Source organism: Cricetulus griseus (assembly GCF_003668045.3).
Source record: "Cricetulus griseus strain 17A/GY chromosome 1 unlocalized genomic scaffold, alternate assembly CriGri-PICRH-1.0 chr1_0, whole genome shotgun sequence".
NCBI lineage: Eukaryota > Metazoa > Chordata > Mammalia > Rodentia > Cricetidae > Cricetulus > Cricetulus griseus.
In genome coordinates, this window is record NW_023276806.1 from 187,688,703 (window position 1) to 187,700,936 (window position 12,234).

At 40.8% G+C, this 12,234-nt stretch overlaps 1 protein-coding gene across 2 annotated transcripts; it reads right to left on the minus strand.

Moving 5' to 3' along the window:
* Positions 1 to 1,807: 1,807 nt before the first annotated feature.
* Positions 1,808 to 10,723, minus strand: Ssbp1 (single stranded DNA binding protein 1). 2 transcript variants are annotated; one of them, XM_027391537.2, is made up of 7 exons: positions 10,618 to 10,723; positions 9,935 to 9,984; positions 7,323 to 7,383; positions 6,148 to 6,288; positions 5,832 to 5,919; positions 4,579 to 4,667; positions 1,808 to 1,964 (listed from the first exon to the last, which is right to left on the minus strand). In XM_027391537.2, the coding sequence occupies exons 2-7, from the start codon at positions 9,956 to 9,958 to the stop codon at positions 1,921 to 1,923; spliced, it is 447 nt and encodes a 148-aa protein (XP_027247338.1). In that variant the 5' UTR covers positions 9,959 to 9,984; positions 10,618 to 10,723; the 3' UTR covers positions 1,808 to 1,920. The 2 variants fall into 2 exon arrangements, with proteins under 2 accessions (XP_027247338.1, XP_027247339.1); XM_027391538.2 differs by lacking the exon at positions 10,618 to 10,723 and adding an exon at positions 10,395 to 10,437.
* Positions 10,724 to 12,234: the final 1,511 nt, after the last annotated feature.

Below are 12,234 nucleotides of genomic sequence, written 5' to 3' on the forward strand. Positions count from 1 at the left end.
AGAATTAAATGATCTCTTTGGGGAACAAGGGAAAACTTCTTGATATTTTTCTTACTCAATATAAAGCTTAGCCTATAACCTGGCTGGCAACAACAACCAATCTCCCTCAACAGCCTCAGAAAAAGATGTTTGGCATCTGAGGTTGCATGAGTTAATCTAGTCTGAGAATTGTACTGGAAGTAAACAGTGGGTGTCATACTGGCCAGTCTTTAAAGTGCAGGCTTCAGAGCCACATACATGATTTACTGGTGAATGGAGACAAAGTTCGCAAACATAGGATGCTGAAGAGCAGAAGGCTGGGGGTACGGATGTTTGGAAAGTTTTCTTCATCACTTCCATACGTGCAGCAGCACTGGCTACAGGGTGAGCAGGGTTGACTCTCTGTGGTTTGAAACCGCCCCCCCCCCTCATTTTAAAATACACACCCATGTTACTAAAAGCATGCTTGGGACGTATGAAGTAAAGAACTACACACAATATCCCAGTCACAGCATTTACCACTTCTCTTTCCAACCTTTTAAAACTTGTGTATTCCCCTACTACACAAGCTATCTGACATTTTCTTTCATTTTTCCATTTAACTAGGAATAGAATCCCAAACCAGCCTCATTGGGAAGTTTTCTCTAAGTTTATGGCCTGATACGATCACATCAAAAAGGAAATTAAAGACGCCAAACTTGAATTACACGTTTCTAGTCTACTCTGTGCCTGGTCCAGCCTGGGAGCACATGGGGTGGGTCCCAGCAAATCTGAGTGGCTTGGGATCAGTCAAAATCACTAGGAAGGCACAAGAGTCAGCCTGAGCAAGATGGCCGCTGCCTCCACATCACAGCCTTTCCAAGACAGGGAAGGCAGGCAGTCTCAGGCTCATGGAGGTGATCCTGCCGTATACATTGCTCTATTTCTGCATTCTAGACTCAGGAACAGCTTTGGCTTTGAGTTCGCTCTTATACATGAGATTATTTTCCACTTTCATCTTGTTTAAATTTCACTCAGAAATACACACAACCCCTCACAATGTTTAAAATTATAAAAATGACTTCGCTGAGAAAAAACATGGCTGTTACTCAAAACAGGCAGGTACACTGTGCCACCAGGTTCAACACATGAACACAGAAAGATGTAGTGTGTTGACCAATGATCCCAGTGGCAGAAAAACATAATAGGCAGATGGTGAGGACAGCAATCTGCTACTGCCTCTGGGTAAGAACAGGGTAAAGCTAAGGAATTCCTCTTTCCTTCAAACAAGTTGCACCTGTCAGAATAGAAAGGCTGTTCACATATGCAGGAAACACTCTGAAAGCCACGTGCCTGTAACACAGCTCGTGAATGCTGAACTTCTTACAGTCTAAAATATTCTAAGCTACAGTTGGCACCAACTCTCAGGACAAAAAACAGATATGTAGGCTGGGCTGGAGATAGCATGGAACAGACAGGGAGAAGAACTTGAAACACTTAAACAAAGCAAGACAGAGCAGCAGCCAACCTCTGAAAAGCTGCAGGCTGACTATGGATAAGTGGTAGCATCAGTGTTTACAGCTGTGGGGCAGACCGCTGAGATACGAGGCTCACGGTTAACACGCGGCTGAAATACCACAGTGCAAGTCTGAAGCGGGAAAGGCAGCCTTCCAAACACAGGGACGCCTTGGCCACGATGCACGTGGTGGAGCCTGAGAGTTCCTGACTTTGTATACATGTAGAGTGAAACCATTCCAAAAACAATAGGCAATTAGTAAGTGCCATAACTGACCAGAAATACAGAGGGTTATTTCACACACGCAAAAGAAGATGTCAGTCAGGAAAAATATCACACTCGTTTTATATAAAACTTTTTAATCTTTATCTTTAAACTATAGACTATACATGATTTGGGAAGGAGGCTGTACCAAACAATGATCAAAGAAGAATCATCCGTTCGTTCTATGACTTTTCTTTTATCTGGTCACTCAGAAATATAATGTTATCTGGAAAGAAACCAAAGTGTGAGAGTTATTTTCAAAATGCTGTCTTCATTTCATTTGATAATTCCCCTCCATCACAGACAACCTTGAGCGGAATTACAAAATTTCAAAAATATTAAGTAACTTTTGCTGTGTTCATGAGAAGTACACAAAAGGGGCGTGAGATAAACAGACAAATAAATACCAACAACAGACTGAAGCTGTTTGTCCAATAATTCAGACTTCATTATAGGATGAGACCATTAAGGTCCCCCAACAATAACTTTCTATAAACAAGGTGAACTGAGACACGGAAGCACATCTACAAACAAGAGGACCAATGACGGCATTCCACATGCTACAGACATGCAGCAAAGCACAAGAGTTTGCTCATGGCCACTTAGCAACTGCAACTTTACTTGCATTTAAGAAAATAAATTCAAATTTTAAATTCTAAGAATGAATTTCAGATATTGACTTTTAGGAAAGGTTTTAAGTTTTATAAAGTAAAGCAGTTTTATCCAAAAACAAACAAAATTGCGCACTGCTCTAATTATTCCAAAGAAAATTAGCTAAAACAATCAAAGATAAAGAGGTTAAGTAGCATTTCCTAGATAACTCCAAACATTTTAGGTCCTCACTAAGCATAAAAATATCTAAAGACAGTCATTCATAACAATCACTTCATGACTGTACAGGATGATAACTTGAAGGAAATCACTCTCAAAAGCCAAGAGTGCCATCTACTGGTGAGTTTTGTTTTTGTTTTAAAGTTCAAATATGAGCCCTATGTGGAAAAAGTTATTAGGATGAAGGGGAGGAGCTGATAAGACTGAAAAAAAAAAAAAAAAGGCAATGTAGGATGGTAAACATGTTTTAAATTAATCTCTATATTTTCTAGTACTTACAACATGACACTAGGACTTGCTTTTTAGATTATATAAATACACAATAAAGAAGTTAAATGTAGCCAGAAAAAAATCAAATAGGTGCTTTGTTCAAGTGCTATTCAGCTTCACTATGAGTCATAACTATACTGGTACTTGAGCAGAACAGTAACAACCATGACAAGAAAAGGTGAAACTGAACAATGGGAACTGTCTCCACCTGGCTTAGTCCGTAACAACTCAGTCATTCAAATAATATTAAGTTGAACTACAAATCTGGCATATAGTGGAACACAAATGGAGTTTTTAAAGTATCTATTTTTGGTTTTCAAAATCAATATATTTTCCAAAAAAGATTACTATTAGGGAAGTATATGATTATTGCTTAAAACAACTAATAATTTACCAATAAACACTAGAACAAGGGAAAGAGATCTGAAAAAGAATGCTTAGATTATTGAGAAAACTGGAATAATCCAACAAAAGCTGAATACAGAGACATATAGTCTTTAAAAATGCTACAATAATCTCAACATTAGTTGAAATAGTTTTGTTTTTTGTTGTTGTTTTTGGAAAAAGCACCTTTTCTTTCATGGATACCAGTTAAAATTTATGAATAAAATAGAACAATCCTTTTTCCCACTGATCATTGAAGAGAAAAAGCAGGCATGTGAGCCAGTTCAGCCATTAGTGATAACTGATGGAACGTCAAAGATGCTTCACTCTGCTGCTCTCTCCACTCACTCACATATGCCGTACACCAGTCTTTAATGATATCACTTAAGTATAGCATATCTCAGTAGTTCATTAACACTAACAATTACAGTAAGTATTTTTTACTCCCATCTACAAAAACAGGTTTCTTGGTATTTATATCAATAAAAACAAAATAACTAAATTGAGACTTTACTCATAATTTTAGCAACTTACTTATGAACAAAAATGTGTCATTAAGATATGTTTTAACAACATTTAATTTTCATTTTAACTTTAAAATTTGTCAAGAAACACTAATGAAGAACTTAGATTTCTAAATTTCATTAATCTACATATAATTTTTATTCAAAAAAGTTTTTCATTATGGATGTATAAACAGCTATATTGTTTCCAAAATTCCTCTAAAACTACTTCAGAAATTTGAACTCTCCTTACTCTATTTCAGTCTCCTCAAGCTTTATGATTATGTAGTCCATGATATTTTGTATTTTGTTTAAAGACAACAAAGGTTTTTAAATTTCAAATGGAGGTTGTTGCACCTTAAATTTCAAAGTTTTGTATAAGTCACAAATTCCTAACATCACATTTTTACAACTGCCTTGACATATGCCTGTCCTTTTATAAGCCAAGTGTTTTTTAAAAACACTAAGATTAGCCAGGCATTGGTGGCGCACGCCTTTAATCCCAGAACTCGGGAGGCAGAGGCAGGCAGATCTCTGTGAGTTGGAGGCCAGCCTGGTCTCCAGAACAAGTGCCAGGATAGGCTCCAAAGCTACACAGAGAAACCCTGTCTCGAAAAACAAAGCTCCTCCATTTTATAGTCACTCAAAGTTCCTCCTGAACTAAATATGTGAGTATGGAGAGATCCTGAGAAGAATAAATGAACGACATGGACAGTCTTGGCAAACAGTAAAATGAAAATTATAAAACTCTGGTGAGCCTCCTGCAATGTTGACAGCCCCCGCTAAAGCCGCTTACAGCACGCTGAGCTTTTCAATGAGGACAACAGGAAGCGCTGTCTCCCACAACCTTACCAGCTATGATTGTTGTCGCTTGCCGCCTCACATTATTTTTATCCATGTATTCACCATAGTCCACTTTCCCTTCCACAAATATGCGAGCCCTGATATCAATAAAGAAAATGCAGTCTTTAGTCTGAAGACTCTAATCCTGTGTCAGGACAAAGGACAAACAAGTACACGCCGAAGATGAAACAATGGCACTTTTGCTAAAATATCTCCAATTTCAAAATTAACTCGAGTATTAATACACAATCTAGTAGTTAAGAAGGACAGTGTTACTCAGGCATGGTAGTACCTTCCTAAAACCCAATATACAGGAATCTAAAACCAGAGGATTAGAAGTTTCAGGCCCGCCTAGGCAACTCAGTGAGACCCTACCTCAAATTTAAAACTTTGAAAGTACAGGAGATGTGACTCTGTGATACAAAGGTCACCTGGCATATACAAGGCCCTGAGTTCAATTACTCGTCAGTCTCTGTCTCTGTCTCTCTGTGTATCTCAGCCGTTCTCTCTCTCTTACACACACACACACACACACACACACACACACACACACACACACACACACTCCTACATCATAAATGAAACTGACTACTGACATTTTCCTTCAAATATTGTGTGTTTATGTGTATCTTTAGATATTCATGCACACATGAAGAAAAGGTGTGGAATTACTGAAAAATTGAAATTCTAATCACCGCTGAAACTATTTCACATGAAATATTTTGGATCGACAAATAAGCACATTTCTAAACATAAGAAGTACATCCATAAAAACATGCTTTTATCATTCTATGCATTCAAAAAAGACATTTCTAATACATAATCAACCCAAGCATTCCAAATGGGAATTACTAAGTCTAAAGAAAATTATCAAATATAAAGTGACTACTGTGAATACTACCATAATAACCCAGTACATCAGACACCAAATATTCCAGGTGCTCAGAGGGCAGACGTGGCCTCCGTGATCCCTGGTCACGGTGGCACAGGCTCTCCTAGAGACTTGGGCTGTAGATGCTTTGTAAAAATACATATTGCAGTAGCATCCATAGCCTTGCCATAACCTGCCTCATTTACTTCTATTTACATACAGATGCGGTTTTCCCTAACATGTCAGCAGGCTAAAACCACAGACTTTCCATGAACATCGTATTAAGGAGTAAATACATTAAATGTCAGTACTTAGGGAAAAGGCAGACAAGAGAACACTTGCTGTCAATTCTTTCAGACACTCAATCCAAAAGATCCTTTCATCAACTTACCCCTTTTTCACATACTGGTATGCCACATCTCTGAGGCCTGGTCGAAACACTGATATTCTGTGCCATGTTGTCTTTTGACTCACGTCCCCTAAACCACCAGATATAGGAAATGGGGTTACAGATGCCAGCAGATAATAAAAACGTCAACAACACAGAACATGTCTTGGAAAAACAAGCTTACAATTTCTAAAAGAAAGACTAGAACTAGTGAAGACTGACTTTATCTAAAAGTAACATTTCTAATGTTAGATAAGCAGTAATCATGTCTATTCACTGCTGATAAAATAAAAACTGTAAACTTTGATACTATACTCACCCATTTGGTATACTTCACTGTCTCCTGATCGCCACATCTCATTTGTTGCCAGAGAAAATATTGTGACTGGGTTTTTTCCTTCCACCTGTCTCATGACAGGGTCCTGACCTACTCGCCCAAGTAACTGAACACGATTCATAGCTGAAATACGAAGTGGAAAGGAGATGAGGCTGAGCACCTGCTGGTGACTATACATTTATGATGCCCTAGCACTTTAACTTCCAGTGTGACAGTGTCTGAAGGTGAGCCTTATGTGGGTAATTAGGTTTACATGAGGTTATGAAGGTAAAGCCTCCATGATGGAGCTAGTGTCCCTGTAAGGGAAGAAAGAGACCAGAATAGAGCCACTACCCCACCACTGCCATATAAAAACAGGAGTGAGAGGACAACTATCCTCAAACCAGCAAGTGGGACCCGACTGGCAACCCAACCATACTGACAGTCAGATCTTGGCTTTCTAGCCTGCAGAGCTCTAAGAAATAGCTATTTACTGCTAAGTCACCTGGTCTATTCATTAAAGCAGCCAGGACAGTCACACAGAATAAACCCACACTTGAGATTGATAGAATCCAGAGAATAAACAACTACAAATACTGTTTCAGCTTTAGTCTCTGCATTATGAAAAACCAAGCTCTACAACATCAGCAAGTTAAAGGGGGCCATAAAGGAAGAATTGACAAGAAGAGAGAAAACAGCCCCACAAAACAAATTTTAAGCTCTTTATCTTGAGCTAAAGGAACAAATCTGAGATTTAAGATCTCTATTGCAAAAAGCAGTATTTCAAGCTGGATGGTGGTGGTGCACACCTTTAATCCCAGCACCCTGGAGGCAGACGGATCTCTGGGAGTTCGAGGCCAGCCTGTTCTACAAGAGCTAGTTCCAGGACAGCCTCCAAAGCCACAGAGAAACCCTGTCTCAAAAAAACCAAAAAACAAACAACAAAAAAAAGCAGTCCTGCTGCGAAAGTATCCTTCCCACCCTGTATACCAGACAGTGGCAGTAGGAGGGGGGACATTTGAACTTATACTAGGTCCTCACTAACAGAAGCACAAGGGTGAAATGACCAAAGGTATAATGGGTAGCATTGTTAAACACAGCCCACGGTTCTATAGCACTTTGAGATCATTAGCAGAGTATTGTAAATAACACTGTAGACGCAGAAATTCATTACTTACATCTTTCAAGAACCAAACTGCTGGCCACTTCAGACTCATGTCTTACAAACTGATGAAACACCTAAAGGAAAACAAACAAGTGATGCAGCTTTAAAATTTTTAAGAAAGAAAAATACCAACAGAAGACCTACTCATACCAATTCACCATTATCAGCAGTCCCTACAAGTTCCAGGAAAGAACAGCAAAGGAGAATGGGGTAGAAAGGAAGACTAGAAAGAAACCAGTGCTTTCTAAGGAATGTAAGTCATAAATCAATTAAGTAAACATAAAAAGCAAACCAGTATTAGGATATTTAGAATGCAATCGGCGTATTAAGCCTCACTCTCAAACATAGACAATGAGAAATTGGTTAAATGGTAACAAAACAATTTATCCCTTGTATTTGCTGTACAAATACAAGATCTTTCTGATCTCAAAATAGGCACTGTGGACAAAACTTACAAGGTCTACAGTAAAATCACTTCCCTGGTTGAGTGTTCAGAATTCCTAAGGACTAGGACATCTCAAATGACAGTTCTAGAGCGTTTCCTTTAAAAATGAGCATAGATGATGACACTGGTTTCCTGAGGCTGCTGCAGAAGGTCAAAAGCTTCTACAGTAACCTTGGTCCAGTGGAATATTTCATTCTTTCAGTACAACAAAGAAAAACAAGACAAACAAGAAAACAATGAAAAGGAAAGAAAAAGAAAAGCAGTGTAAAAAAAATATGGTTCAAAGGCATGGCTATGAAGTTCCAATTACTGAAAAAGAATATTCACAGCCCAAAACAGCACCACTTAACATACTAAAAGAATTACCGATTAGCATTTAATCCTAAACTAACTACAGACACCATGTCATATCATCCCTACCTTAGCACCAAGGAACATTAAGCTCAGAGAGTACACCACTTGTCCGGGAGACTAGGAATTAAGTGGTAATTTTTGACTTAGAACTCAGGGCTGTCCAACACCAAGGTTGTTTTTCCAACTTGCCCCCTGATGCTATCTTAAAGACATTCTGTTCTACAGTTACCATAGAGGTAAGAAGAATTCACATCTCTACACTCGAGTTCAGAGAGCTAGACCCGTCTAAGAGAGAAACATTTCCTTAGTGGATCTGTCAAACAGGAGAGAAAGGGGTTGGCAAGCAAAAGAATTGTCATCTAAAACAACAACAACAGAAAGAAAATAAATTTATTCAGGACACTGCAGGAAGCAGCTGGCTAGCTAGACAGTTAACTGGGCTCCCAGCCACTTAAGGCTTCAATCAGTGGGCTGAGGGTGATGCCACCCATTTTGAAGTTCTCGCTCTGTTAGTGAAGCCACTTTGAAGGCAGTTTGGCAATATGATTGCTACCACCACCTAAGAAGGGCCATCTCAACTGGTTGTGCTCAGGCCTGTGAGGGCTGCTGAGTCCATAGTAATTTCCTTATGTAATCTCTCCATGCAAATAAGGACAGAGACAGGGCTGCAGCTCTGAGGTGCCAGGTTACCACACTACCATTTCTCAACCTAGCTTTTCAAAAAGTCCCTGTTGGGGACCTGTTTCCTTCCCTGTCTTTTAATAAGGGCCTGCTCGCTCCACGCCACTGGAACAAACATCCATTCCTGGAGTGACCTTAGTTATATAACACTACCACTCAGGGCAGATACAAGAATAAGATGTTTCGACAAATCCAGGATCAATCTGCCAATCAGTTCCTATGTCATAATAACAGGAAATATTAATCTTCGGGATCAGAAGAGCGGGATCACATTATGTGTTACTTAACAACAATATGCCTCATGTTAGGCACAGGCACGCACACACGCACGCTCGCGTCACCACCTAGTAGAAAAGCAGAAAGAGGGAAAGGGTTGTTTAACTTCAATACTCTCAAAGTGCAAACTTTTACTTCGAGTTTGGCTAAAAGCATGTGTAGACTAAAGTAGGACCTGAGGCCAGACCAACTTGAGAGTACGATGGAGATGACAGCAGGTTTTTATAAGAACTTGACTTGTTAGTCTTAACCAAGATTTTACATTAGAATTTACAAACCTGGTACCCAGTGCCACAATGAGGAAAAAGCAGGTCTGTTTAAGACTGGCCAGAGCAGAGGACAACCAACTAGTTTGCAGAATGGATTTGTGACTGGTGAGAGTAGGGAGCACAGGAGACAGAAGGTCAGAAAAGGCACCAGAGCCATATGGAAAAATGACAGACGCCAGTTACAGTGGTGCATGCCTCAATTACCAGCACTAGGAAAGTAGAGAGAGGGAGGAGGATCAGAAGTTCTTGGTCATCCTCAGCTTAACAGTGAGTCTCAAGATAGCCTGAGGTGTATGAGATGCTATCTCAAAAAAAGAAAACTAAACGCATATACTGATCTAAACACAAGTAACAAACATTAATGCGTCATACTGTATGTGTGAATACATTTTAAAGTCCTTTTTTGATTCAGTAAACATTATGAGCACCACAAAAAAAAAAAAAAAAAAAACATCCTGACCTTTCCCATCAAATCAACACATACAAGATGATGGGTGGGCTTAAGCGTGTTTTGCTATGCACCCAAAAGCAGAAAGAAACCCAATGAGCACAGACGATGAAAACACAGCCAAGCACTTACTAATGTAGAAAAATGACTACCTGTAACACAGGTCTTCGAAACATGACTTCGGTTTTTCTTACAATCTATCCTGAAGAAGAGAAAAGAGAGAGAGAAAAGATAAGTCCAACACTACCGTACACCTCAAGAACGCAAGTTCACTGGTCCTAGACTCCCAAATGCATTTCACTTCACGCGCACCCAATTTGCAGCCCCATCTCTACACATTTGGGTATCCCCTCTTTCCTTCTAAAAACAAAAACAGAAGACGACAAAACAAACTCTGCGGCTTGGGGAATCTCAAACTAACTGCTCGGTCCCAATAAGCAACAAGGGAGGGGTAAGAAAACCTGTTGCTCTCACTTCCCATGCACCGTCTGCTAAAACTTAAAACACAATTTCTCTTAAAGAGAAGTTTCCTAACGTGCTCAGTTCTGCTAAACCCGAACCGTCTGCAGCAAACAGGAGGGGATCAGCAAATGCTGCTGTGAAAGGACTCACAGTACAAACAGAAATCCGTGTCCCTGTCCCCGGGACGCCGAGCGTCCCCCCCCCCCCCGCGCCAGCCAGGCTCGCCCGGGATGAGCCGCCGGCTGCCTTTCCCCGGAAGTGGCGCTCGCTGCAGGCGACACGGGAGCCGCTGGGAGGCCTGGAGCCCGGCCCTCCCGCACGAGAACGAGCACTGGGGGCGAAGGCTCGGCTTCCCCCGTCACCCTTCCCTCACCTGACGCGCAGCGGCCGACCGCTGCTCCGCTCCAGGCTCGCTTCCGGCGAGCAGAGCCCGCAGAGCTCGCGATAGGCGAGGGAAAACAGGAAGCCGATGGTGTCCGCTGTGGAAGTGCTGCCGGCTGATGGTGAGGGAAACGCGACCCCGCCGCTGAGAAGGGCCGGGAACTTTTTATCCCTGATTGAGCTCCACCCACCCTCGGGGGTTTGGAATAAGGGAACCAATTAGGAAACTTGCAATTTTAAAGGGAACTTTAGCAGACCGTGGATTGGAGGTGAGGATAACAGTTTCTTCTTCTTTTCTTTCTGCTGGTTGTTGGGCAGAGCGGTGCCCAGCCAGGCCCTTACCCTGAGCTAGATTCCCAGCCCTGCCTTGAAATCATTGCATGAGGGAGGGAGCAAGATGAGTGAAATAAATAAAACATAGTTCAAGCCTTGGAGTAGCTAAAGCCGACCCAAGTTAAAAAAAAAAATGGAGAATTGAGACAAAGGGGCTAAAATGGTAAAATTGGAAGAGCAATCAAAAAACTAGGTAATCAGGCTGGGCTTGGTGGCGCACGCCCTTAATCCCAGCACTAGGGAGGCAGAGGCAGGCTGATCTCTGTGATCAGCCAACCTGGTCTACAGAGAGAGTTCCAGGACAGCCAGGGCTACACAGAGAAACTCTGTCTCTAAACACAAAACAAACAAAAAACCCTAGATGATCTGGATATATTAATATGCTAAGGGAAATTAATTAAAAAATACATAAGGAGCAAAATATTTAACATTGTTATTAATACAGTTCCCGAACTGTGCCTGAGGCACAAGGAAAGCGGGCCCCTTATATTTCGTGTTTTAGTTACTTTTCTTAAAAAGAAAAAAACAACTAAAAGTTGATGAAATATCAAAACATTTTAAAGTAGTATTAAAACTCACAGCGTTGTTTTACTTTAAAGCAACGTGTAATTAAGATTTTACTTATAAGCTTTCATAGAAACCGATTGGTATTTTCAGGATGTACTTGTTTGTATTTTGTGTTTCAATTCCACAATTCTGGCAATAATTCTAGATGGAGTGGCAAAAGAAGAAAAGGGAAGAAGGAAGGAAGGAAGGAAGGAAGGAAGGAAGGAAGGCAGACAGGCAAAAGAAGGGGTGTTGATGTGTAGCCCTGACTGGCCTGAAACTCACTATCTAGACCAGACCAGGCTGTCCTCTAACTCACAGAGATCTCCCAGTCTCTGCCTCCCTAGTGCTGTGATTAAAAGCGGGCGCCACTGAAGGCAGGGTTTAAATGAGTCCACCAGACCCAAGATAAATGATAAATAGGTATTTACTAGGGAAGCACTTACATAGATTGGAGTAAATAATCGCCGAGGTCTTCCTGCTACAGAAGATGCAGTCTCTGCTCTCCACAACCCAAGCGAGTGTGAGCTAGCCCCTCCTCTACTTTATAATGGGTCACCTGTGCACCTGAAACCACGCCCAAATGGTGTGGCCACCACTACAACTTCACTGGTAAGACGAGATGTCACTATATGCCACCGCATCCACCACCAAGTGACAGTCTTGAATAATTTCAATTAATTTAAGCTTATTTGATCTTGTCTTTGATGTTGTGTTCATAGTAAATATT